This window comes from Arabidopsis thaliana (genome assembly GCF_000001735.4).
Source record: "Arabidopsis thaliana chromosome 1 sequence".
Classification (NCBI taxonomy): Eukaryota; Viridiplantae; Streptophyta; class Magnoliopsida; order Brassicales; family Brassicaceae; genus Arabidopsis; species Arabidopsis thaliana.
Window position 1 is genome coordinate 9,391,099 of NC_003070.9, and position 27,333 is coordinate 9,418,431.

General features: G+C 36.3%; 8 protein-coding genes across 16 annotated transcripts; 4 read left to right on the plus strand and 4 right to left on the minus strand.

The window, feature by feature from the left end:
* Positions 1-510: 510 nt before the first annotated feature.
* On the plus strand, positions 511-2,090 carry ATHB54 (Homeobox-leucine zipper protein family). Of its 5 annotated transcripts, none has more exons than NM_001198174.2 (3): positions 511-912; positions 1,149-1,498; positions 1,574-2,090. In NM_001198174.2, exons 1-3 carry the CDS (start codon positions 795-797, stop codon positions 1,787-1,789), a joined length of 684 nt encoding a protein of 227 aa, NP_001185103.1. In that variant the 5' UTR covers positions 511-794; the 3' UTR covers positions 1,790-2,090. The 5 variants fall into 5 exon arrangements, with proteins under 5 accessions (NP_001185103.1, NP_001322133.1, NP_001322134.1 ...); NM_001332739.1 differs by having other exon boundaries at positions 511-1,094; positions 1,173-1,498; positions 1,574-2,059; NM_001332740.1 differs by having other exon boundaries at positions 1,016-1,498; positions 1,574-2,059.
* Positions 2,091-2,554: 464 nt separating this feature from the next.
* On the plus strand, positions 2,555-3,618 carry AT1G27050 (homeobox leucine zipper protein). Its single transcript, NM_102467.6, has 2 exons — positions 2,555-2,949; positions 3,035-3,618. Exons 1-2 carry the CDS (start codon positions 2,608-2,610, stop codon positions 3,308-3,310), a joined length of 618 nt encoding a protein of 205 aa, NP_174025.4. The 5' UTR covers positions 2,555-2,607; the 3' UTR covers positions 3,311-3,618.
* Positions 3,619-3,808: 190 nt separating this feature from the next.
* Positions 3,809-5,575, plus strand: AT1G27060 (Regulator of chromosome condensation (RCC1) family protein; the record flags this gene model as incomplete). Its single annotated transcript, NM_102468.2, has 7 exons — positions 3,809-4,120; positions 4,202-4,354; positions 4,436-4,594; positions 4,668-4,826; positions 4,919-5,050; positions 5,130-5,294; positions 5,379-5,575. Exons 1-7 carry the CDS (start codon positions 3,925-3,927, stop codon positions 5,573-5,575), a joined length of 1,161 nt encoding a protein of 386 aa, NP_174026.1. The 5' UTR covers positions 3,809-3,924.
* Positions 5,560-8,402, minus strand: AT1G27070 (5'-AMP-activated protein kinase-like protein). The gene is made up of 8 exons (NM_102469.5): positions 7,547-8,402; positions 7,288-7,453; positions 7,022-7,199; positions 6,727-6,941; positions 6,486-6,631; positions 6,249-6,396; positions 6,021-6,089; positions 5,560-5,942 (listed from the first exon to the last, which is right to left on the minus strand). Exons 1-8 carry the CDS (start codon positions 8,125-8,127, stop codon positions 5,847-5,849), a joined length of 1,599 nt encoding a protein of 532 aa, NP_174027.3. The 5' UTR covers positions 8,128-8,402; the 3' UTR covers positions 5,560-5,846.
* An 825-nt stretch (positions 8,403-9,227) lies between these two features.
* NRT1.6 (nitrate transporter 1.6) lies at positions 9,228-12,807 on the plus strand. 2 transcript variants are annotated; one of them, NM_102470.3, is made up of 4 exons: positions 9,228-9,641; positions 10,484-10,701; positions 11,168-11,730; positions 11,818-12,807. In NM_102470.3, the coding sequence occupies exons 1-4, from the start codon at positions 9,566-9,568 to the stop codon at positions 12,689-12,691; spliced, it is 1,731 nt and encodes a 576-aa protein (NP_174028.2). In that variant the 5' UTR covers positions 9,228-9,565; the 3' UTR covers positions 12,692-12,807. The 2 variants fall into 2 exon arrangements, with proteins under 2 accessions (NP_174028.2, NP_001321840.1); NM_001332743.1 differs by lacking the exon at positions 9,228-9,641 and having other exon boundaries at positions 9,999-10,701.
* AT1G27090 (glycine-rich protein) lies at positions 12,655-15,271 on the minus strand. The gene is made up of 4 exons (NM_102471.5): positions 14,331-15,271; positions 14,084-14,244; positions 13,383-13,457; positions 12,655-13,299 (listed from the first exon to the last, which is right to left on the minus strand). The coding sequence occupies exons 1-4, from the start codon at positions 14,998-15,000 to the stop codon at positions 12,943-12,945; spliced, it is 1,263 nt and encodes a 420-aa protein (NP_174029.1). The 5' UTR covers positions 15,001-15,271; the 3' UTR covers positions 12,655-12,942.
* Positions 15,272-15,986: 715 nt separating this feature from the next.
* AT1G27100 (Actin cross-linking protein) lies at positions 15,987-20,270 on the minus strand. Its single transcript, NM_102472.4, has 3 exons — positions 19,353-20,270; positions 16,846-17,496; positions 15,987-16,743 (listed from the first exon to the last, which is right to left on the minus strand). The coding sequence occupies exons 1-3, from the start codon at positions 19,974-19,976 to the stop codon at positions 16,459-16,461; spliced, it is 1,560 nt and encodes a 519-aa protein (NP_174030.2). The 5' UTR covers positions 19,977-20,270; the 3' UTR covers positions 15,987-16,458.
* Positions 20,271-21,684: 1,414 nt separating this feature from the next.
* AT1G27110 (Tetratricopeptide repeat (TPR)-like superfamily protein) lies at positions 21,685-26,506 on the minus strand. 4 transcript variants are annotated; one of them, NM_102473.4, is made up of 15 exons: positions 26,259-26,506; positions 24,692-24,781; positions 24,286-24,438; positions 24,043-24,141; positions 23,826-23,927; positions 23,562-23,705; positions 23,378-23,472; positions 23,153-23,282; positions 22,959-23,066; positions 22,764-22,870; positions 22,618-22,669; positions 22,434-22,523; positions 22,258-22,342; positions 22,097-22,161; positions 21,722-22,015 (listed from the first exon to the last, which is right to left on the minus strand). In NM_102473.4, exons 1-15 carry the CDS (start codon positions 26,292-26,294, stop codon positions 21,920-21,922), a joined length of 1,452 nt encoding a protein of 483 aa, NP_174031.2. In that variant the 5' UTR covers positions 26,295-26,506; the 3' UTR covers positions 21,722-21,919. The 4 variants fall into 4 exon arrangements, with proteins under 4 accessions (NP_001117363.1, NP_174031.2, NP_001320398.1 ...); NM_001123891.2 differs by lacking the exon at positions 26,259-26,506 and having other exon boundaries at positions 21,685-22,015; positions 24,692-24,856; NM_001332745.1 differs by having other exon boundaries at positions 22,258-22,523.
* Positions 26,507-27,333: the final 827 nt, after the last annotated feature.

Genomic DNA, 27,333 nt, shown 5'->3' on the forward strand with positions numbered 1-27,333 from the left:
AAACAAAAGAGATGTTAAGATAGTTACCACTTTATATGTATACGAAGTGATAAATAAAATCTGATATGGCAGAATGGAGATTTTTCATTTTGTTTTTATTATATTGATTAGTTCCGAAATCAAAAGCTTTATAGCCTCTATAACTTCATCACTCATTCCCCTCACGATATGTTGTCGCCAAGGTGTGAAATGCTAAATCATACATATTTTTGGGATTGTCAAATTTATAATTTCTATTTGTTTCCGTCACATAGCATACAACCCAAACAAGAGAAACAAGACCTATAGTTTTACGTCAATAAACAAAAGCAAGCTAATACTTACAGCACTGGACATTCACAATTTTCACAAAACCAAACCAAAAGAATCTGATGTATACGGAAAAAAAAAAAGAATGGGTCACTTTTAAAATTTCTTTTTTCGTCAAATGTAGGACATATGTATTGTTTGTGTCACTTAAGGAAATATTGTGCCCACTTGCAATATAAATAGAGACAACAAAGGTGATTAGAGAGCATCTCCAATCCAACTTGCGAAATCATTCACACCATTTAAAAAACAAAAATCACACCTATTGAATGGAAAAATGTAAAATCAATCACCTTAATAATTATTAACCACAAGTATAATCCCTATTATAGCAAAACAGCACATTCGTCTCCTTCTTCTTACCAGACACTAAAACAAGCAAAAGGAATCGTTTTTTCTTTCTCTTGTAACTTTTATGTTTCGTCATTCTACAATTTCTTCTTTATAAAAAGTGACTCTTAAGAGTCCCAACATTTTCAGTAAAAATGGAAAACTCAGACACTGATTCAGAAGTTTTCTTTTGGTTTCAGAACCAAAACCAAAACCATAGCCATAAGTTTCCTTCTTCTTGTTTTCCTCCGAGCTCTCACTCTGCTTTTTATGGTATATCTCTGTTCCTCCATTCTAATTTTATTTTATTTTATTTTCTTGAAATGCATCTTTTTCACCTTTGACGAATCTTCATCCCCAAAATGTAACCACTCAGATTAAAAGATTGTCCTTTCATTTTAAAAGAGTTTGAAAAGAATAGCAAGAACTTTGAAGAACCTCATGTGACGACATAGGTCAGATTCTCTTCTATAAAATTTGTGTCATTCCTCATTCTCTTCTTAATTCAGGATCTAGCTCAATGATCAACACAGAGACTGCAACTATGGACGAAGAAGACGTATGTGAGAGCTACATGATGCGTGAGATAACCAAGAAACGGAAGCTAACACCGATCCAATTGCGTTTACTAGAGGAGAGTTTCGAAGAAGAGAAAAGACTCGAACCAGACAGGAAACTCTGGCTAGCCGAGAAGCTAGGGCTGCAGCCAAGCCAAGTCGCTGTCTGGTTCCAAAACAGAAGAGCTAGATACAAGACCAAACAGCTCGAACACGACTGTGACTCTCTTAAAGCTAGCTATGCTAAGCTCAAGACTGACTGGGACATTCTCTTTGTACAAAACCAAACCCTCAAGAGCAAGGTACAGTTTCTTAATAGATTAACAAGCCACTATTTTCAAGAGTCTGTTCAAAATTTTGATGACACATTCAAACAGGTCGATCTTCTCAAAGAGAAGCTGAAAATGCAAGAGAATCTTGAAACTCAGTCTATTGAGAGGAAAAGACTTGGGGAAGAAGGTAGTTCGGTGAAAAGCGATAACACGCAGTACAGTGAAGAAGAAGGTTTGGAGAATCAATACAGTTTCCCGGAGCTTGCAGTTCTCGGATTTTATTATGATCCAACCTTAACTGCTTCAAATCTAAGGTTGTGATAGTGTAGGTCAACAACGTTCCGTGTGCCTCAAGTTATCTTCGCTGTCTCCATCCTTTTTATCTTAGACTTCATATTCTAAGAAAGAAAGCAGTAATAATATTCATTGATGGAATAAAAATGCATTGTAATTTAAGTCGTTAAGTTATATGAACTTTTTATGAAAATGGAAAAGGTCACAAGGCCATATTTTCAGTGACTAGATAAATGAAAAGTGCATGCTTTTCAAATGATATGGACGTTTTGGTATTTACCTCAATAATTCGTATGCTACATTTTCATATAAACCAAGAGAACCTCGAGATTAGAAAGTGAACACATTCCAATTAGTCAATAATTCAGCAAATAGTAGAAGAAAGTAGAATTGATTCATTTGAGAAAAGGACTGGCACTATTTGATATATACAGTATGCTGATAATATATATTACCATTATGCAATAATATAAACCTTATCACAACAAATCTTTATCCGAACCACCACCAATGGAAGATGTTCAAAACTCAGACAAGAACCTTTGAAAGTCACGTGTGCGGATCAGATGACTCAGATCCAAATATCTGACGTCACAGAACCTGCGAGCTCCGCACATGTAAACTCCTGCCGGAGTTCATCTAACGACACGCGGCAATATGTGTGTGGGTTAACAAATGTGGATTTTGTGGGGTCCGCTACCTATCTGTTATACACTCGGATGGACAGTCCAGTTACTATGTGGGCCTTGAGGCTATGTTAATCCGGCCCATTTAGCTTAACCCCAATTTAATTTCTATATTTTCAAAGGTAGAAAAAAATTGAAGTGACACAGCGAAGTTCGAGTATGAGCCGCAAGAGAGATAAACCCTACACAAACCGTCACACACCGGCGCGAATTTCGAAACGCCGGCGACCATGGGCGCCTTCGTCATCGGAGCACGATGAGATTATCGACAAACCGATCACCAAACCTCCGCCGCCACCGGCGTTGGTAGTTATGGGACTTCCCGCCAACTGTTCAGTTCTGGAGCTAAAATCTCGATTCGAGATCTACGGTTCAATCTCCCGAATCCGAATCCATAAAGACGGAATTGGCTCCGTTTCGTATCGAACCGCCGAGTCAGCAGAAGCCGCCATTGCTGGTAGTCACGAGCCTTCTTTCGGTATCTCCATCGATTCCAAAAAGGTAACTCGATCGCTTCATCGATTTGATCTAATTACCAGTTTAAAATTTGGGAACTAGGGTTTGATTGGGTAATTGTTTGTTGCAGTTGGAGGTGGTTTGGGCGACGGATCCATTGGTGAAGTGGAAGGAAGGTGTGACGGCGGGAGAAGGAAAGGAGAGAACGTCGTCGTTTTCGTCGAAGCTTTTACGACCTGTGATGCCTTTGAGAAAACATGGGAGAAGCAGTAGGTTAGCGTCAGCTATTGTTAATCCGAGAAGTGATAATACTAAAGGAATTAGTGGAGATGGAGGGATATCATCTCCGGCGACGACAAGTGAAGTTAAACAGAGAAATATAGTAACCTACGACGATATCGTTTAACACCATTCTACTACAATTATAGTAACTTTGATTCTTTTACATATTTTGGCAATTTTATGAGTTTAGCTAATCCTGTTGGTAATCTCAGTTGTCGAATGTTGTGAAATGAGTTGAGTTTTGTTTATTTGTATGATTGTAACTTATAAGAAAGAGAAGGATTCCAAAATGGGTAGAAGATTCAAACTCAACCGGCAAGTAAAAATCGACAAAAATTCTTAATCCGGTTACTGGTTTGGTTGATTTTTCATTGCCATAAGCAAGCCATACGTTTGTGGACGTGCTAATAGTTGATGCTAGTCTCCGTACAGCTACATAGCGTTGTAAACCGTTACAAATCAAATTCAGACTCTGTTTCCTTCACATGAACAATTCGATTCCCTGGTAGAATCTAATCCCCAAGCCAAAAACCCTAATAAACTTCACTACGGCATCGTTTCAGCCACTTTGGTTCAAATTTCGTGGTATTTGTGTCCGATTATTAGAAAGTGTCACGACCAGGTCAACCGGAGACAGAACTAGCCACGAGATTTCAATCACGGTGTATCGTCCAACAATTAAAACAAACCCAGATTGATTGATTCCACTGAGAAATCCGTCAGAAGCGGTTTGAAAGAATGGCCGAACACGGTGAGACTCAAGCTGATGAAGAAGAAGAAGAACAAGTATGGAGCTGGGGTGCTGGTACGGACGGACAGTTAGGGACGACAAAGCTGCAAGACGAGCTTCTTCCGCAGCTTCTCTCTCTGACATCACTTCCTTCCATATCAATGCTCGCTTGTGGCGGCGCTCACGTCATCGCTTTGACTTCTGGTAAACCTCCCAAAATCTCTCTGATCAAAGGAATGTTGTTGGTTTTAGTCCAAGTAAACATTTTAATTATGCTTTTTGCAGGTGGTAAAGTCTTCACATGGGGAAGAGGAAGCTCTGGTCAGTTAGGACATGGAGACATCCTCAACATTACTTTGCCAAAGCTTGTATCTTTCTTTGACGACTCTGTTATTACTCAAGCTGCTGCTGGATGGAGTCATTCTGGTTTTGTTTCAGGTAAACATTAATAGATTTTTGTAACTGATTTAAGACCAAGAGCTTGATCTATCTCCGTTTTGTGTTCTTGTGTGAGTGTAGATTCTGGTTGTATTTTCACATGTGGCAATGGCTCGTTTGGGCAGCTTGGTCATGGTGATACCTTGTCATTAAGCACTCCAGCTAAAGTCTCTCACTTTAACAATGACAGTGTGAAGATGGTAGCTTGTGGTATGCGCCACTCACTTGTTTTGTTTGCAGGTAACATCTCATATACAACACTGGTTTGCGAGAAAAGTGTTTTTCTCCATTTGAATTATCTTGTGTTCTTCAGGGAATCAAGTGTGTGGATTTGGATCTGGAAAACGTGGACAGTTAGGTTTCTCATCAGACAGAATAAAATCAGTAAATCTTCCTTGTGTTGTCTCTGGATTAAAAGATGTTGAGGTTGTTCGTATATCAGCTAATGGAGATCATAGTGCAGCTATATCCGGTAAACCCTTAACTCTCGTGTTCCGTTTCATTGATCAATCGAATTATGTGTATCTTATGTTAACCTGTCCGCCTTCTGATTTGTCTGACCAGCTGATGGACAGTTCTTCAGTTGGGGAAGAGGATTCTGCGGCGGCCCTGATGTTCATGCCCCTCAGAGCTTGCCTTCACCTCTATCTTTCAGAGAAGTTGCTGTAGGATGGAATCATGCTTTACTACTGACCGGTAATTTCTGCGTAGATGCATTGATTACCTTCCAGAGCTCACTGAACCTTTCTCATCTGCCTGTGGGTTTGTTGAACAGTCGATGGTGAGGTGTTCAAGCTTGGTAGCACTCTTAATAAACAACCTGAGAAGCAACAACTGCAAATAGATTCCTCTGAAGCTCTCTTTGAGAAAGTTCCGGATTTTGATGGAGTTAAAGTTATGCAGATAGCAGCAGGAGCAGAGCATTCTGCTGCCGTAACAGGTAAAAGGGGAGGGGCAATTCTGTTATTTCTTTCTTCTTTACACTCAGCTAATATAAAACAAACAACCTTTGAATGTCTTGCAGAGAATGGAGAAGTTAAGACATGGGGATGGGGAGAACATGGTCAGCTAGGCCTTGGAAATACCAATGACCAAACCAGTCCTGAATTGGTGAGCTTAGGAAGTATAGACCTGCGAACGAAAGAGATCAAAGTATATTGCGGAAGTGGATTTACTTATGCAGTAAAACGAAAACAAGAGCTTTCACCAACCTCGTCATAGCCATCTTAATGTGTAAAATTGTACAATGCAATAAGCCAATTGTTTACATGCCTCTTGTGACTCTTGTCAGAGGACCACAGTGGTCGTATAGTACAATATACAGATCATTCTTACTTTCTTGTTTTGTCAAGATAAAACCTAGTACTACTGCTTACTTGCCTACCTTACCCTACATGAAAGTGAAATTCCTAAAGAAAAACTAAAACCCTACTGATTCAGCTCATGCTACATCGATGGTGGGATTAGTTCAGAAATATTGTTGCCTTTGACCTCAAGAGATGATTAGCAGATTGTTTTCATATCCACCACTAGTAACAATGGGTCGAAGCGGGTCAACTTTCCACTGGCCATCAACTATAAACTTTATCTGTAAGGAAAATATAGCAAGGTTAAGATTTTAGTTTGCCTCGTGAATGGGGGAAAAATGTTAATAGAATGATCTAACCTCATATTTTCCAGGATATAGCTTTAGAGACAAAGAGAAGACTCCGTTCTCAGCTTTCTTCATCTTCCTCTGGTTGTAAAATCATATAATGAATTAACTAATGATATAATTAAGGAACAAAAACATCAAAAGAGAGCAATACAATTCCTAAGTGGATGGCTTTATGTCAACTTCAACGGAACACCAGATATCGAGATTAACCATATTTTTAAATCGATATGAACTGACCTGGGTAGACCAACCGTCAAATGAACCCGTTAATAGAACTTCTGAGGCTGAATTAGGCCACACTATGGATGCAGTTCGAAGTAATCGTAAAGCTCTACTAGCATGATCTATTCTTCTCTGTTTCTCCCGTACAATCCTCTGTGCATCTCTAGAAGAAGAAAAAAATTAACCAATGTGAGAGATAATAGCCTAAGATTCCTGCTATCTTTTCCCACAAAAGTAATGAGTAAAGCATACATTATAGCCATAGCCATTTTTCCTTCAAGAACAGCCAACTTTGCTCGTGTAGACCGCAACTTATTTTGGGCATGTATGATCTCATTCTCTTTGTACTCCCAATCATCAGAGAGGTTCTCCAAGTTCCCAGCAGTTGTCTCACTATCCTAAACGAAATCAGAAACCAAAACTAAGCCAAATCGCAATCACTTCTAGTTTGATAGTAAAAATGTTTCTAGATGCCATCTGGTCAAACAATTACCTTACTTGTCACAACTTTATCAGGAGGAGATCTAAGGGAGTGAAGAACAGAAGAAAGTTCTGACTGGAGCTGTTGAAGACGGTGTTTGATATGAGTTTTATTTACATCTTCTGAGGAAGATGCAATTCTATCTTTCCCATTCATGCTATCACCAGAATCCTTCTTCGTATCATCTTTCTTCACACCAGTCAAACCACTGGAGGAAATTTCAGCAGCTGTACCATTTATACATTAAGGCTTTAGATATTTTTACTATAAAGTCTTTATATGGCAGAAGACAGAAGTCACTCCATACCTTCAAAATCTTCATCAGTAAATCCAGCTCTTCTCATACTCCACGTCCTCCATGTTTCTGACGTAGGTGAATCGCTTAAGCCTGGCTTTCCTGAAACCGACTTGGCTCCTTGATACCTACTTTGTGCATATTCACCTGAGCCTCTACTGCCGTCGACTTCTTGAATTTCACTAGCTGTCTTTAGAAAAATGTAGGCAACACCTCAGGACGTATTCATCAGAATTATTTGCATACTGGACAGCAAAGTTTGCAGATAAAAAACATACCACAATCCTGGAAGACCAAGGAACTGAACCATTTGGGGAGATATCATGCATGGCACCATTGCTTTTCCCATTCTCCCTCACGCTAATCCCTAGACTCAAATTCCTTTCTTTCTCCAATCTGGTCAAAATGCCTTCAATTCCACTATCGTTTCTAGATTCCACTTGTCTAATAAAACAGAACCAATGTTAACATCCAAAAAAGGTGTTTCAAGAGACCAAATATATGCACAGACTAAGAACTGTAAATTAGATTACTCACTCTGTCGAAGATGAAAGATTTGAGGAAAGATCAAGATCTCCATGATTCAAAGTTTTATCCATTTCTGGAGAATTACAATTAGGAAGCTGTTTCTCGATATGTAAATCCTGTGGCGTCACGTTCTCATTTACTCGGACCTTCTCTTCTTGTTCATCCAAATCCCATCCCATAGAAAGCCATCCACCTTGGTTTACAATTCTCTCCACAAGATCAAATCTTCCAGAACGAATCAAATCCTTCTTACTCGGAAACATCCCAGGTTTCTCCGAATTCTTCATAAACTCCAAAATCTCGGTTTCAAGATCCTTACTTCCCTCGCTATCCCAACCCAAATTACGCTTATTACACATCCTCGAAACCCCATTACAACGAGAACAACAACTTTTCTTCCTCGGCTTCACCTCAAGAAACCCTAGAACAGTAGACCCACAAACTTTTCTTGCAAAACGTATGCAAGCTTTGGCCTTATAATTGGGATTAAAAGTTGAACCAAAAGAAGAAAGATGCAAAAGGGTATCGGAATCAATCATCGAATAGCGAGAAACAAAAGATGAAATGGGGCCGGAGTTGATAGAGACCATGGTTGGAGCATTTCGACGAACACTTTGTGTGCGCTCTATTCACGCGGCCTTCATCAAGAAGAAGAAGAAGAGGTAATACCAAGCAACGAACAAAAACCTTCTGGGAAAAAGTGATCCACTAGCTAGTACGTGATTTGATCAAGCCAGCCAGTAATCTAAAGAAGCCATGTGACCGCACAAAAACCAAAGCTTTATATTTCAATCTGATTCCGAAAATGAAAGAAGTATGCTTTATTCGGACGTTAATCGAATTCTTAAGATCATCAATGTTGCTGTTAAGTTTCTTTTTAGATTCTCATTTTTATGTTTCTCTAGTCTTTTTATCAATTTGACTGTTTAACATCATTATTTTTACTTGCGGTAAAATGGGCGCAAAATCGCAGTTTTATATGATGGGCCCTTTTTGGCAGCGATTATAGGCCCATTTTTGGTCTGTTTTATTCTCATTCGATTGTTGATTTTATTGTTCGAAATCTTTTAAAATTTTTGTTATAACTTTGTGAATTATAAACATTTTATAAGAATCTTTTTGAGTCATATCTCGAAAGATTCGTGAACTGAAATTTTAATCAGCTAACGTGTATAATGAACTGATAAGGTAATAATGTTCTTGCATTCCTTGTGTAATTTTGAGTATTTTCAAAAGGGTATACAACTTTTATGATCAAATTTGTATTCCTGTTATTTATAACTTGTATGATCTCTAGCATTGCAAAGTTCTAGTGTTCAGTTTTTAGGTTGCCTAGGAAATGTTTAGAGACTCTTGAGGGAATGTGTGATTGTGTGGAGCATTTCTTTGGTCGGAAATCACATCAAAACCGATAATATGATTATATATATATCAAATAATTTGATTTACTAAATAGAAATATCATCAGCTATAGCCACCCACAACACTACTATTATATACCATAAACTTTACGAGATGATTAATTGTGTTACTAATTGTAAATTAAAATTGGACTTGGAAACATACAAATATATAAGTCTATTCAACTCACCATTCAAATAAGACATTTTAAATTGTCAATAAACTTATATATATTTATAACATTACACTTTAACCTCTAATAAGTGAAACGAGATCCACACTTATATGTGTAATAACAAGGGAAAGAGAATAACTTTCTTCTCTCGCTCTCTTTCTCAATCTGTGTCTATAAATAAGAAATCATCCTCATCTTCCAGTTGAAAAGTTGTGCCGTGTGTGGATAGTGCCTTAGTCAGAATATATTGTTTCTGATCACACCATTCCACCCAAAAAGCAACTTCAAAATATTCCTGTATATTCTAAACTTTGAGATTGTTCATAAGAAGAAGAAAAAACACAATTCATCTTCTTAGTCATTTTTTTTGGTTTTTTTTAGAACATCTTCTTCATCTTGTTGTTACTTGTTCGAACCTTTCCCATAGCTTTTTCTCATCGTCGTTGCCGGAGATGGGAGTTGTTGAGAATCGGAAAATTTTGCCAGAGAAAAAACTTGGAGGCTGGAGAGCCATTACGTTCATCCTAGGTATGTTCTTTCTTTCCATTTCGTTTCTTCCAATAATGTTTTTTTCTTTGAAGAGAATTATTAATCTTCCATTTGCCTCAAATATTCATATGGTCCATTCAAAAAAATATATCTAAACATGGTAAACTATTAAATGAATAGCCATTTTAGCCATGCATTTAACAAATTATGGTGGACCGACCACATTGATGCCTTTCAGGTTCTATCGATTTATGATTAGGTATTTGTTGTCTTGTAATTCACATCTTTGTTTGTTTTAGATAGAGTACTTACACAATATGACATTTTCTTGAAATATCACCCCAAAAAAAACACATTTTTCTTCATATATCAATTTTCTTGATATCTAAAGATAACAAACAGTCAATCAAAGTTAAAAATATATACGTTTCATAACTATGATTCTCTAAATTTAAATTTCATTGACAATACCTACAATGATATGCCATCACTTTTTTCTTTCCTAATCGGTAGTTGTGTCCAACACCATGCTAATATCATGACTCATGAGCACACTAAACTTCTTTTGCGAGTCATGCAATTCAATAATCTAAGAAAATATATAGTAGCAATAGAAATGGAATCAGAAATCAAATTATCTGATTTCAAGTTTATATTTTCGACCGTTTCAAGTTTTTGTTTAGGCATAAACCTTTGCATATAACAGTTATAAGTTTCAGACAGATCTTGAGTTTATACATTAATTGAATATTTGTATTTAACGGTCCAACTTAAGTTATACCAGAACCATCCATTCATAATAAAAGATGCTTCATATTTTGGACACCATATATATGTTATTATCTGCTGAGACCAAAACTTACTAAATGATGAGAATAAAGGTAATGAGACGTTGGAGAAGTTAGGATCGATTGGAGTATCAGCAAATTTTATGTTGTATTTGAGGAATGTGTTTCACATGGAGCCAGTAGAAGCTTTTAACGTATACTACTTGTGGATGGGTCTCACTAACTTTGCTCCACTCCTCGGCGCATTAATCTCCGACGCCTACATTGGCCGTTTCAAGACCATCGCTTACGCATCCCTCTTCTCAATTCTAGTACGTTCTCTCTATATCTATTTTTCATTTCAAACAATTATACAAACGTTCACATGATTATAAGCTTAAAATGGAGTACTGAATAACTATATCAACCCACAAAAAATTGGTCGTGATAAGACCTAATGTTGACAAATGAACAAGGTAAATATTTGGTTTTCAATTTCTATACATAATGCAGAAAAAAATAAGACGGCAAATATATCACTAAGCTATAGAGTGTAGACTAAAACAGCAAAAATGCCATTTGTTTTAATCTTTCTCAAAGTTTAGCTAGCTAACTTTTTCCATTAGCAAATACCATTTCTTATTAATGAACTTACGTAACACATTGGAGTTGTGAGACTTGTGACAAATAATTGTAACGTTTTACCCCAAAAAAAAAAACTATGCTATAAAGTGAACTTTTGCTCGATGTGTATTCCATAAATAAGTAATCAACCAAATCTGTAATAAATCCAAACAGGGACTAATGACGGTGACACTCACCGCCTGCCTGCCTCAACTCCACCCACCACCGTGCAACAACCCTCATCCAGACGAATGCGACGATCCGAACAAGCTCCAGCTCGGGATTCTATTCCTCGGTCTCGGCTTTCTCTCCATCGGTAGCGGCGGAATCCGGCCTTGCAGCATTCCATTCGGAGTTGATCAGTTTGACCAACGAACAGAGCAAGGCCTTAAAGGAGTGGCCAGTTTCTTTAATTGGTACTACTTGACCTTAACTATGGTTCTCATCTTTTCGCATACCGTTGTGGTCTACTTACAGACTGTCAGTTGGGTCATCGGGTTTAGCATCCCGACTAGTTTAATGGCTTGTGCAGTGGTTCTGTTCTTTGTCGGTATGCGGTTTTACGTATATGTCAAACCGGAAGGTAGTGTATTCTCTGGTATTGCTCGGGTCATCGTGGCAGCTCGTAAGAAACGGGACCTCAAAATTTCGCTTGTGGACGATGGGACTGAGGAGTATTATGAGCCGCCGGTGAAACCTGGCGTGTTATCCAAGTTACCTCTTACTGACCAATTCAAGTATTTACATCGTATACTTTTAGAAACATTTAAGTTTGATTGGTCTTTGAAAGGCAATTGAGTTAGTAATTTATTGGTTATATTTAGGTTTCTGGACAAAGCTGCGGTGATACTAGACGGTGATCTTACATCTGAAGGAGTTCCGGCAAATAAGTGGCGGCTATGTAGCATCCAAGAAGTTGAAGAGGTCAAGTGCCTGATCAGAGTTGTTCCGGTTTGGTCTGCTGGAATAATTTCAATCGTTGCAATGACCACGCAAGCAACTTTCATGGTCTTTCAAGCTACAAAAATGGATCGACACATGGGTCCACACTTTGAGATCCCGGCCGCCTCCATAACCGTCATTTCTTACATCACTATAGGCATTTGGGTGCCTATCTACGAACACCTCTTAGTCCCGTTCCTTTGGCGAATGAGAAAGTTCAGGGTCACTCTCCTTCAACGGATGGGGATAGGGATCGTCTTCGCCATTCTCTCCATGTTCACTGCAGGGTTTGTAGAGGGAGTGAGGCGGACACGGGCTACTGAAATGACTCAAATGTCGGTGTTTTGGCTGGCTTTGCCACTGATTCTGATGGGGCTCTGCGAGTCATTTAATTTCATTGGACTGATCGAGTTCTTCAACAGTCAGTTTCCAGAGCACATGAGAAGCATAGCGAATTCGCTATTTCCACTCTCATTTGCTGCAGCTAATTATCTGAGCAGTCTGCTGGTGACCACCGTGCATAAAGTCTCAGGCACAAAAGACCACCCTGACTGGCTGAACAAGGACCTTGATAGAGGGAAGTTGGACTACTTCTACTATCTGATTGCCGTTTTGGGTGTGGTTAACCTTGTGTATTTCTGGTACTGTGCCCATAGATACCAGTATAAAGCCGGTTCGCAAATTGAAGATTTCAATGAGGAGAAGTCTCTTCTAGACATCGAACCAAACCAGAGACACGATCAATCTCCAAGTTAGGATCCGTATGCTAATTATTCCTGCTGTTTGAATATCTTATAATATTATTTAACTATCGCTTTCATGGAAAAAAGATCAATAGTTGACATGTCGAAGACGATAAAATTGATGGCCACAAAAAAAAAAAAAAAAGTTCATAGCAATAACCGAGCCATTGTCAAACGTTTCAAACACGAGATTAGGCTTATATGCGTTATAGCATAAACGCAAGATAATGAAAGAGACGCACCCAAAAGACAGAGGCACAAAAGCTAAGACGCAACAGCAACATTGGGGTCTTGGTAGTTGTTGTATGAATGGCCATTTCCTCCACCACCACCACCACCACGTCCCCTTCCTCTGTTGTTGTAGTAGTTCCTTTGATAACCGTTTCCACCAGATTGATCATAAGATTCGTACCGCCCATTCTGGTAGCCACCACCACCACCTCGTCCTCCTCGCCCATTCTGATAGCCACCACCACCTCTTCGAGCACCTCGACGACCTCTTTGGTTCTGGTAAGACCCACGTGGCACATAGTCTCTTTTAGCATTCTCTGCTCCTCCCACCTGAGTATAGCCCTGTTCTTGCTGTCCATGGACCACCTCTCCTTCGGTCACTAACTCAACCTTCACAACAAAACAATATCATCAGATTCATCCTTGAGTAACTCATTGAAAGATGATTCGAGCTCTACAATTCACTGGATTACCTTTTGATGCTCATCTTGTTGAGATTGATCATTAACAACTGATTCTACTTCTTTGGAATTTGATGCATCTTCTTCCTGTAAACAGGGAATATCAGACCCACATAAATCATTAGAGACCACATGGGAGGGATTTATGTTCTCTAATTCATATAATGAGACACACCGAAACATGTCAACATTCACTACAGTGAAGACACATATTGTCACAGTTTGTTAACATCGATCACATGTATAAACAAAAATATATTGACAGCTCATATCGTAGACCCACCACAAAGATTATTCTAACCAGGATAGAGTTCTCCAAATACCAAGAGAACAGTCGAAAAATCAAATAAGCAACAGGCCATATCAAAAATTAAGAATGTACTTCTCCATCCTATCCAAACAACTTAACTCACTAATGATCTCATACCACATCTCACTCTAATGCTGCATAATTCAACTTCAGACATCTTCTACTTTATAGGAGAAACAATAATAAACTCTGAATCCTTGAAAATTAAGCTCAATCTCACCACAACTAAAGAAATGTGATTGTTAATTTCCTCCTTCAGATTAAGTAAGAGCTTTGCATACCACAAAGCCCTGAACTATATAGTATGTAATGAATCAGAACAACTAGTCCGCGAAATTCACTACCAATTTGATGAAAGTCAGAGACTTCAGGAAATCAACAAAACCTAATCTAAAGTGGATACCTTTTGCTGGTAATGCCCTGAAGCCTCCACGTCCACAGGCACCTGGTAAGAAGTATAGTTACCAGCTGCAGCCGCCACATCAACCGGAGCTTTCATTTCCGGAGTAGTGGTGAAATAGTCAGACGCCATAATCTTCTTCAACTTCTCTCTCAATGCAGCATCTGCATCACAAATCTAAGTAATCAACACAGAGAAACTAAAACACAGAGATGTAAGAGACAAACAGATTTAGGAATTTTTATTTTACATGAAGTATTGCAGTTTGATTCGATTGGCTGCTCGGAATTAGCTAACCATAGCTTAGCGTGCTCAACACAACGCTCCAAAGCGTTCTTGTGAGATAAGCTTGAATCCACCGGACGAGAAACCATCAGGCTCCAAAGCTGAGAAATAGAATCCAAATCCCGATCGCCGAGGAGATCAGTGGCATCATCGGTAACGTAATCGTAAGACAAGCAGCAACTTCTCTCATGAGTCCTGGTCAACATTATCGAAGTGAACTCGTTCTGTGACTTGACGTCGAAGAGTGAACCAAAGTAGAGGAAATTCACCAGATCCTCCAACTTAGCGCCATCATCGCCGCCGCTAACTTCCTGCGGGATATCAGTGACTTCCTTTTGCTCAGATGCGGTGGTTTGATCGGATGAAGCACGGTTAAGCTGAGTAGCGAGGCTGATTTCCTCTGTCACAGCGGCGGAGAGAGGAGCACGGATCTTTTCAAGCTCGTCGATTAGGATGACGACGGCAGGTTTAGAGCGGAGGACTTCTTCTTGCTCCTTGTTTAGGGTTTTGCCTTGAGAAATCGATTCTTCCATTTGAGTGATTCGGTTGTATTTCTTACGGAGAGCACGGAGACGCTTGTTGATGAGACCCATCACTGGTCCTTCAGAAGCTTCGGAGGAAGCAGTGGCGGCCATGATTATGGATTTGTGTAGGATTGTCGATAAAAAGAGGATCGAACTGACCGTATAGAAAATTCACCACCGTTGAGTAGCGGCGGCGGCAGTGGCGGAACAAGAGGAGGATTTGTTAGGGTTTTCAGAGAAATGGGGATAAGTTGAAGCGTCTGGTTTTTGGGTAGTGATAGTTTTGAGCTAAATATATAATAATTGATGAAAAATTCCAGTAATGCAAGTGAAATTATCCGTCTCAAAACAAAAGGAAAAAAATAAATAAATAGGAGTGTTCTATTTTCAACTATTTTGTGTAGATTTTTTCAAATTATTTTTGTGGATTACGTTTCTTGTATAAAAAAATTATTTGTCAATTTATTATTAGTTACTTGGAATGACATAGGGTATTTGTATTATTTTAAAATTGTATCAAGAGGCACTCTCTTTTCCTAAATGCAATACTTAATTTTATTAGTAAATATACCATTTAAAAGGGTAATATGTAAATAGGTAATTTTTGAAATACCATGTATATAATGACAAGTACATAGGTAATTTTTGAAATATCATGTAAATAATGAGTTTTAAGTTAAGAAATGAAATACGGTATTGTTACATAATAAAAACAGTTTGAAATTAAGATATTATCAAAGTTGTTAGGATATTGGGAAATATTCCACTTTTTTGGTGTACTTTAGATTCAATTTTATTCTAGATCCTTCTAGATACATAATGTTGTTTAAATATTCTGTAAGTAATTAGAAAACTCCAATCGTAGTATCGTACGTTTTTTTTTTTTTTTTCGTCAACGTAGTATCGTACGTATACATTAGGAATTATTCCTCTTTTTGTATATTCATTCTGTATATGACTTGATATTAAGGTCTTCGTATGCTTCATGATTTGTATTTTATGTTTAACGATAGCTTAATGGATACTTTAACTTGGAGATAGTTTCAACTTCTAACCCCTTTAACATTCGTGAATTGTGACAACAAAGTATTTATAAGATTTCTTGTCACAACTATCGTCTACTGGTCACTAAATCACTATATTAAGATAGGTGATTATTCTGATTTGGTTGTTCACGTCATCCAAACTAAATTTGGCTACATTCGAGTCATAATCTCCATTTACTAGTGAATAACTTATAAGAAATTAATGATTTTTGTTTATGAATCCATGCTCACACAAATAAACCCCCAAAATCCAAATGTTCGTTTACAAAGAAATCGCTTATTTACAAAAACAAACTTGTATTATATTCCCCCAAAAAATAATTTATAAGTCCTTCCTATTATCAAAACTCTTACAAATAGTCTATAGATTAAGCAAGGTTCATGTGCCGACGCCTTTTTTCAATCTATGTAACAACGAGTCTTGTACCAACTACCAACTCTTACTATCTTCTTATACGGTTCATATCATATGCTTCACCAAACAATCACACAATCACTCATTTCTAATTGTCTCGGGTCGATTCTAGAGGCTCGCGCTGGAGGGTAGTAAAATGACATGCAATGTTCCGTTGTTAGGAGGAAGTTGCAAACGAAGAGGAAACAGCTTGCCGTTTAAAGGACTACGAGTACACACCACAGCGTCTTCCATGCACGTTTCTTCTCGCAATGTCTGAGTCAGCTCCGCCACGCTATTTCCTTTAAACGTGAAAGCATATCCAACGGTTGTTTCATCTTCCACGTGTCCTTCCTCGTCAGCGACATGGTAATATATGGTTCGTCCATCAGATTTAGGCGGAGACTCAACCGACTGGTCAAAATCAAAATCAAAATTTTCAATAACCGGAAAACGGTACAACTGTAATTTTAAACAAAACCAAAGGTGTTTTAGGAATTTAGGAAAAGTACTCACATCTGAATCGGATCTGTCTGAAAGAGAAGACGAAGTCCTTGGAGACTCAGCCGACAACGGCGAACTCGTCGGTCTCCGATGCGGCGGTGGAGACGTCGTCTTCGGTGGCGGCGCTTTCGCAGACTCCGTCTTGAATTCGGAATCAGTCAAGATCTCAACAACATCAACATCCCAAGAAATCGAATCCTGAGTAGCAGACAAATGAGGAACGTCGTGTGTGACCGAGTTTCTCCAAGGAGGAAGACCACCATTACCTCGTAAATAGTTACCAGATCTAGTCCTAAGCTTAATCTTAGACCCTTCTCTAAGCGGTTCCCACTCAACAGACGAATCAACCCGACTCAGTTTCAACTGAATCACTTTCTTCCCCGTAGCCCCGAGCAAGAACCGCTCGTTAGAAGCGGTTAAGTACTTACCGTAACAGCTTTTAAGACGAATAACATGGAAAGAATCACGAACCGGTTCGACGGTCCATCGAGCGTTTTTGGTAGATCCGTTACGGTTTTGAGTTACGGTTTCTTCATCGTCGTCTGCTGTTAGATACTTGTTGTGACTGTTACGCATTCGAATAGCTTTTGCTTTCTGGAAAAATTCCATTGCTGAGACAGATACTGGTGTTTCTTTTTGGTTGAAGCTACTCGCCGTCGACTTCTGTAACAACAGAGAAGGGGAAATGAGCGAATAGTGATAAGAAGAAGAAGAAGAAGAAGTGAGAGATATGGTTATTTTATATGTGTGGTGGATCTGACACTGGACTGGTCTAAATTGGGTTTTTTAGTTTTTTACGGTTACGCGGACTAGGTAAGGTAAGAAATCTGGAAAAGTCGTTGCTAGCTGGATTAGAGCGCGTATCTAATATCCACGTCAGCAGAAATTTATGATTTGGATTTCTTTCCTTATTAGTATTTGTTAGAGCTTGTAACGCGTTGTTGTTTCACGTGTTTTGGATTTTGTTACTTTGTAATGTTTGTAAATCTTGAGATTAAAGTTAATTACGAGGATTCCAAGACACCAACTATTGTTAATTTAAACAGATTTTCAAGAAACAAAGCAGGATTTAGATTGTAACTAAAGTTTGTATTTGATTATATATAAAAAAATCAATGCTTTGAATTTTTCTTTAAAAAATTTGGTGTTAAATCTTATAGGAGAAGATGAAAAAAATTGGCCTTAAATTGTGTTTTATTTTTCTATATATCTATTAATTACTACAATGACTTTGTGAAAACTTTTATCAGTTGGAACAATTTTCTCTTACATATCTTCCAATCATTCATGATGTTTATTTCAGATTCTTCAATTCATAGAAGATTTAAACATAATACTAGGAGTCAATGTTGACTATTGAAGATTCATTTGAAATAATAATAAAAGGTATGGTACATACATTTGGTAAACTTTTATTTGCTATGTATATAATAATCTATATGAAGAGAATAAATTACGATAGAGATAGGTAACCAAATTTCCCAATAAAGTATCATTTTACATTGTTACTCTATACTTTTTCCATTATCTTTTAATTTTTCAGTACGTATTTAGTTCTATGATAAGATCAAAATCGGAACTAATGGACGTAATTCTTGATGAATAATATGTGATTTTCAGTTAGATTATAAGCAATTATGTGGTATAAGCAAATCAATATTAAATGGAAAATATTGAAAAATATAAATAAATAATTAAAAAGATAAAAGTATATGCCCTTTTCCCCAAAAATAATAGTGTCCCTATGCCATAAAAGAATGGATCGAAAAGATAGGATTTAAGCGAATATTTAGAAAATAAATCTATAAACCCTTGCCCGCAAGAAAGACCAAGAGAGGAAATTCATGAGTGTGGGACTCTCCTAATTGCATCCCTGGACCATATGCTCCATCACTAAATCATAACTACCAACTTTTTTACCTTACTTTTTGTTACACTTGTCTTATGTTAACTGGCACTAGATTTGTTTATCTTAAGCCATTAGGTACAAGTTTTTATTGTTAAGGAATAATAATCGTATTTTTCTTCTTTAATCATCCTTAGGTATAGCTTTTGTAAGAAATATACAGTCACTTAGTTACATTTTAGAGGTTCTACTACAAGCATTTCAAAACTATCCTTCAATCATTGAAGTAAACTTAAGTTGGATTGTTAAGTGTCATATTTTCAACTATAGTCTATTATAATAGATAAACTAATCAAAACTATACAATTAAAAAATCCTATACATTTTGGTGGTATTAGGTTGGTAAAACGATGTGTGTGCTTGTGGAGCATTATCTATGTTAGTGGAGAAAAGAAATGATACAGATCATGTAATTTTCTTTAAATTGTAGATACTAATACGGGTAATCCTCATCTTTTTTTCCATATGTTCATGCATGCCAACTAATTTCTTATATACAGAATTGTCTAAGTTCAACTCACAATAATAAATTTCTATATTAGCCTTAATTTAAACACAGAAATTAAGAAAAACTAATCAATGCACACTGAATAAAAGACTTAGTCAAACTTACCGGTTTTGAGGACCATCTCGGAGACGTAGATAAACCAAGAGAAGCAAACCGGCTAATACTACTCTTCGTAGACCTGGCAGAAACAGGTGACCCGGGTTCTGATCCGAATTCAGACCCGACCGGAGAAGAAACAGAGCTTTCATCACCATCAGACATGTTTTCAAGATCAGAACCATCAATAGTTATAACATCCCAAATCAACCAGTTCTTTGTCTTTGACGTATGAGGCTCATCGTGAGTAACAGAGTTTCTCCACGGCGGCGTTCCACCGTTAGCCCTCATCCACTTACCGCACCAAGATTTTAGCTTCACCTGAAACCCATCTCGCTCCGGTTCCCACTGCGTTTGCCAATCCATCAGCTTGTTAAACGACGCCGTTTGAGTCACTTTCTCACCGGTCATACCTAACAATAACGGTTTGTTGCTCGCCGTTAAGTACGTGCCGTGGCTGCTCTTTAACCTTATCAGATTAGGTTTATCGACGACGGGCTCCACCGTCCAAACGGCACGCCGTGCATCTCCTTTACGGCTTTGACGGATGGTTTCTTGGTCATCGTCGGCGACTAAAAACTTATCTAGGTGGCTACGTAACTTAACGTTGTTACCTTTTGTGAATAGCTCCATTTTTTCTTTTGCTTGAGATTTTGAAAGAAGAAGAAACAAAAACAGAGAATTTTAAGTTTGTGAAATGAAGGAGAAAGATGATGTTTGTGTTTGGTTATATAGTTTAATGACAAAAAAATAAGACAGAAAAAGCCTGGCTAAAAGGGTACTTTGTAAGTTAATAGTCGGAGGGATTATGCAGCTCGCAATTATTTAGAAATTTCGCAAAATCAAATGAAGAAAAGACTAATGAAAAAGTATTACGAAGGTTCTCCTCCACCTACGTAACTTGTTGAACATTTTACCTCACGCGCGTAAAGAACGTGATGTGAAGACTTTGATAGAAAATGTCTTAGGTTGTGGTTCAATGTTGGTTCTTTGTTTAAACCGGTATCCGGTTATAGTATAAGGTTTTATGGATGTGATTACAGTCCTGTGTGCGTGATAACTGATAAGTGTCTTTTGATCCCTCTAGTAATGAGTCTATGGACCTTATCGTCGATAAATCCGCACCATAATTCAAATCTTATCAATGTAAATTTGAGAATTTAAATTAATGAGGGAAATGTAAACTCATAGATTCATGAAAACCATGACGATCATGTAATATTGATGAAAGATCAGTTCAGCTAGTTAAATTATGTTATATGTAGCTCCATAATTGAATGGAATAATTATATAATCATAGAAGAAATCAGAATACTACAATAAAACTTCATATTAAATGTTGTGAAAAGAATGTATTTATGAAGAGGTAATGTAGAGCGCGTGGGCTTATTGTGTAGAATTGTCTCTTTTCCGTAGATAGAACCAAGAAAGTCATGAAGTAGACTTGTGAATATTTGTGTAGAATAATTTAGGATTAGTACATTTTCTAAACAGTTGCATATAAATAGATCTAGATACACACAACACATTGCCTTGTTATATACGTGTGACTCCTATCTTTCTGGATAAGCCGAAAAGTATTGATATCAGATTTTTTGGCAACATGTCATAGTTGAGTTTTTAATTTTTTTATATCCATTGGTTGGCTTATGTGGCCGACGTAGGGCTTTGAGAGACTCGGTCTTAATTTGTACCTTCCACACCAAATAAATATATTGGTTTGTTTTCCGGAGAACTCATGAAATTTCAATGTTTTTAGGTGACGCATGTAACTACAAGTCTTAACACTAATTTGTTTATAGTGAATTTCAGAAACATATTAGACGTCTGGTCATTGGTGTATTTTATATGGTATGAGAAAATCACTATAAGATCAACCTTATAAATTCATGGAAGTTTCACGACTTCTTGTTTAAGTGATACACTGATGCATGTAATTTACATGATGTGGATGTGGTTTCGGGTCTGGAGAGCTTACGGGTTTCGGTTCAGAACCTCTTAGTATTAAAAAAAAAAAAGTTACAAGTTTTTAGATATTAAATTACGAAATTAATGTTGGAAGCTTGGTGTAAATTATAAGATATATGTTCGAAAAAAATAATTAATTTTATCAGCCTTTTTGAAAAAATTTATATAGAATTTGCGATACAGTCACTTGACATTTTGGAGATCAATAATGTGGTATTCAATTTTTCTTTGAATGTTATTGAAATAATCTCGTGTATAGGACTAAGATTTAAGTCATTTTATTATTAAAATATAAAATATCTTTATTAAGATAAAAAAAAGTTGCATGTTAAAAATCATATAAAAAATGCAGAAATGGGCGTCCCCTAATCCTTAGACATGTTTCCATGTCGCAATTGAACAACATATCTAACTGTAACATACAGCTTTCAAGATCCATTTTAATGGTCTTCTAGTAGTTTTTTTCTCATAAACATCTTTATAAAATACTAATACAAAGTCAATAGAATGTAAATTTCAATTATATTAACAAAATTATTATTATTCTTATGCATTGACCATAACCATTGACTTATTATAAAACAACAAGACAAATGCCGTTTTGGCGATCAAGCAGACTTGAAATATGAAGATTCCAATGCTTTTGCTTTCTTACCTGCACTTATACCAGCTTTTTCCTTGCCTTCCATTGAGTAACTCTCTTCCTGCCAAAAGAAAGTCAACGTTTCATAAACTGTAGACGTATATGAATCAACTTGTCTTGTCTGGTCATATAAATGACTTACCAGCAAACGCCACAAGAAAGGAGCACCATCTCTCTGTTTGGTCACCTTCTCTAGTACTTCAATAGCTGCAGGTTCGGGTGTTGTAAACGCAGAGTTAGTAGCTGAGAAAACGAAGATATAGCCGAAGTATATGGATATAATAGTGTTTTTGAGGAGTGTACCAGTTGAAGATTTGCCGTTGAGTAACAGCAACTTGTACCAGATTTCATTAAAAACATCCATCTGTAAACCCGATCCTCCAATCACCTATATCGTCACCAAAAGAGACAATAGCATTTGCTGTGTATTCTTCAATAAGTTTTGATTTGACATATATCTTATAAGAACATCGCATTACCTTATAGTTAGCAGCGTCAAAGTCTAATCCAAGCAGTTCTAAAGCTATCTCGTAGTTTCCTTTCCCGTATTCATAAACAGCTTCAGCAAGCTGATTTGAAAGAAAGAAAAAGACGGTTCTTATGATATGACATAGAACTCAAAAAAGTCTCCATAATTGTAAATCAGGATCAGCAAGAACAGACCAGAATCGCTTTCTGCATCAGCTTTTGTTTCTTCGGGTTCATAGCGGATGTTCTGTTAGAGTAATAATATTAGCCAGATGATAAGTCAAGAGACAAAACTCTCCATTTGGAAAAAATGTCACAAATGAGAAAGCGGTAGTACTGACCGGGACTTGAGGCCCTCGAGCAATTCATGTGCTAGTGAAGTTTTTTCAACTTTACTCAATGCCCAAATTGTCGTAATATCAAAAAGCCAGTCTTGATACCACATTGCCTGAACATTCGAAGTTGCACAAATCGTTATTAAAAGAAGAGCAAAATAAATGTATATGAACGCAAGGGCAAACAAGTGCATCACTTACTTTATCAGTCAAAGAGTCTGCCAGTTTCTCTAGTCTGTCCTGAAACCCATCATCTAGTTTACCGCGTGTGTCTAAACGCAACAACAAACCAAGAGCATCCGTATAAACCTGATGTGTAATAGTACAAGTATAAAACATCAGATTGCTAATGGAAGTTCAGTTTTTAAGGGGAAGAAAAATGATAAGGGAATTACATCTCTAGCAACAGCATCGTCTTTCTCCAGCTCTTTCCACATCTGATGATCATATACTTCTTCTACCTTACTTATGTGAGACCCTCCTTCCAAGTAACAAACAGCTACGTGCCACCAATTATGCGAAAACCTAATTAAAATGTTCAAAAATTATCTAGTTTTCTTTAGCAGGTGATTCCAGAGATGATCAGAAGATGGTTCTTACTTGTTTGTAAATGCTATTACCTTAAGGATGAGCAAGAATCCCATGAATCTGAGTGTTCTTCCATGAACTTTACTGCTTCTTTAAAACGACATTCAGTTTGAAGAACATGACATAACTGCCAAAAAGAGACATTATTAATGACATTTTGTATATGGATTACCAAGTAACAACAAAAGACCGGGACAATAAGTGTTGGAAACTCACGGCGTGATGAGCCCAAGAATCGTTTTCGTTGATCTCACAGCCTTTCCTAGCAGCTTCCTCAGCTTCTCTCAAATGTCCAAGCTCAATTAAACAGAATGCAAGCATACCATTAACATAAACTTGGCCTTCATTCTGCGGTAGAATCTGCCAAGTTTACGTTGTTCAGTGAGGGAAGTCAATTAATCAAAGATAGTGATAACAAAGATCATGTTTCATTTATAAGTCATGAGGTATCCATCAATTTGATTTCAACATCTTACATACCTTCCGGAAAAGAGGCAAAGAGAGATCGTGTCGACCCATGTAGGAACACAGAGTCTCTACTCTCTTCCAAGATAGCAAATCTTTCGGGAACTTTTTCAAGAGCTGCAAAACATAAAAGAGTTATATACAAGAGTTATAATAACTGCGTCAAAGGAAAGATATATCAAGCTATAGCAAGAAGAACTAATAAGAACAAGAAGCCAAGAAATATCCTAACCTTAGAGTGTAACTCCAAAGCCACATCGTCGTCCATATTCTCAGAGAGTAAGTAACTAACAGCCTCGAAAACTGCCTTCTCATACAGTGTGGCTTTCCCCTAAAACCAATGAATTTCAGAGAGCTCAATGACACCAAACTCATAAAGTATCACGGATTATAGACATGGGATAGCTACAGAGCATCATTTGTTTCACTTAGAATGAATCATAGACACTAAAAGAGATAACAAGGTAGAGCTTACAAGACGGGATTCTGCAGCTAGAGCATATGATCTGGCTCTAACAGGGTCAAAAGAGCTAAGGTAATGAGCAGCCAAAATGTTGGCCAAAACACAATCATTATCATAGTTTGGCGCTTCTAGAATCACCTTCTTCTCTCTTCCATAACCAAGAACCTTCATAAGACGGTGCAACAATGTCACGAAAGATAAAAATCATAACTTTAAGCATAGCAAACCAGAAAAACACAACTTGAAAGCTACAAATATCATCTTTCAGCAAAACAACTTTTTTCCAATCGACAGAACAATCAATACTCTTCGATAACTACAGAAGGAGACTTTACAAAACCCACCACATCATCGAATCGTCTAAAGTATCAAACCATAGAAACTAAAGACAACCCTAATGTGAAAAAGAGAGACGAACCTGGTCAGAATAAGAGTTAATGGAAGCAATGCAATCATCTGAAGAGGTGTTGACCTCATAACCACAGCTAACAAATCTGCTTTCTTCTTTCTGTTTATCGGAGATTACGAAACAGAGTTCACGCGTGAGTCTAATCGAAACAGAACAGACTAATATTTGTTGACCAAAAAAGAGAGAGAGTAATTTATGCACGAAGGACGATGAATTTTCACATTGTTTGAATAATGTTTTTTAAAAAATCTTATGAAAATACCATTTTTTGAATAATATACAGATTTTGCTATTTTTAACACATTGAAATATATGTATTTATGAGTTTATAAATATTACCAAATACTAAATCATAAGAACTACATAAACTTGACTAAAACCAAACAAACTAATAAAACACATGTTAATTATTTTTTGAAGTCTGAAAAATAATAAAATTTACAAACTATTATAAAAATGGCAAAATCCATAAATGCCACTATCAAAATGACAAAATCCATAATTGATTCTTGGTTTTTTAATAGATATGAATTTTCCTATCATTACAGTACAAATATTTGAATAAATATCATGTTTTTAGAAAGTTGAATAGTGCTAACTGCTAACCAATAAACAAACTATATAGTTCAATCCGAATTTCGATCAAAGTTTGGTTTTAAGATGTATCGAAAGTGAAACTTCATACGATATGAATAGTTTGATATATATTTTTTTGGTTTCGAACTTTAGTCAAATATATTATTAGTTTTAAAATAAATTTGGATTTTAGATAATTTTATAGAGTGTTTTTTTTTGTTTAGATTTAGATTTGGTTTTTGGTTATACAAAATATAATTATTACATACTTATTCAAAATAAATATATTTCATAGTTAAATGTTTCTTACTTCATGTATTTGGTTCATAAAAAACAGCATCAAGTAATATAATAAATTATAAATAAAAAATATGACAAACTAAAAAATATATATTTTGAATTCTTAGATCCTCCGGATTAATAATTTTATTATAATACTTAGCATGTATTTTATTATCCTTAGAGTTTAGATTGACGGCATGATTTTGATAAAAAGAAAAAATTAGGGTTTTGAGAATTAACGTTAATATATATATATAGTTTATAATATATTTTAACTTTTATTTTGGTGTTTATGTATTTTTAAAATATATATAGGATTGATTATTTTATAAATTGCTTACGCTACGGTGCTACCGTTCGCAACCGCAAATAATTGTGGAAATGAGCTTTTAAATTCAGTGGTTTTGAACGGTTTAGAAAGGTTTAAAACGTTTGTTTATGATTAATTTTAAACGCTAGCAACCGCAAATACAACTTTTGCGGGTGGGCAGCGGAAGAATCAATCAAACCCTTAAAAACTATTGTCTCTTAACCCATTCTAATTAATTAATTAGGCTAACCCTAAAAGATGCATTCATGGTACTTTTTCATCTGCATGGATCTATTAGTATCGTATATCCAATGGTTAAAAGAATAAATGAGAAGGCAAATGAAATAACCAAAAGATATGCATTAACTACCTAGTCAACCTTATGTATACGGAAGAAAGATAACTTACCATGCATTTCAATGACATGGTACACGAGGCCTCCATTGTTCAATCCCGAAGGAAAACCAAAAAAATTTTGGATATGACCGAAACTTGAGAGGACCCGTTGAGTATTTATTAACTTAGAATGATTTCTTTTTTTGGTAAGGATTAACTTAGAATGATACAAATGAAGGTGGCCGCATATATATAGCTTATGGAAAGTATTAATCGAAGGAGCTATATTCAAATTGCATTTCATTAGAAATTGCGTAAGTATTATATATTAATAAACGTACGACGAATATATCTGGACTCAGATATTTTGATTGCAAATATATTCCCTATATCATATATATATATAAAAAGAAGAAGAAGTAAATTACTTGCCAAACGGAACCATGAATCCTTACACACTATCCAAAATTCCAAAGCAAAGCCATCTAATCCAGCACATCATATGTTATCTTGAGTTCCAATCCCTTTAGAAACAAGGAACTATTCATTTCATTCAATTACAATTAGTTTATCAACCTTTTATTTGTAATTTTATGTTAGATACAATCATATTACGTTGCACATATATAAAAAGAAAATTATACGATCATATTATCACTCTTGTAAATTGTAACTTTAAATAGTTGCTAAATTCAGTTGGAATAATATTTTATTTGAATAATTAATGCTTTTATTGTTATTTTGCTTCGTGTATTCTCCCATCCTCTTTTACAAAACCACTAGATTTTATCCCGCGGTACACCGCCGTGACAATTTATCTTTTTAAAATTAGTATATTTTTTTTTTTGCAAATTGTATCTATCTATAATATATTTTTATTTTATAGTTTACAATTGTTATTAAGTAACGTCGTGCCAAACCCATCCCGCCAAACCCGTCCCGTAAAAAACCATTTATTTATATTAATGTTGATCTTATTTATGATATGTTTATAAATCATTGTCTAAATATTTTTGTCGATGCGGGACGTTGAACCCACACATTTTTTGCTAATTGGTTAATATATGTTTATTTTTAAAATTTTGAATCATAAAATATGACAGAAAAAATTAAGATTTTTTAAACTCTATATATTATATAATGATGG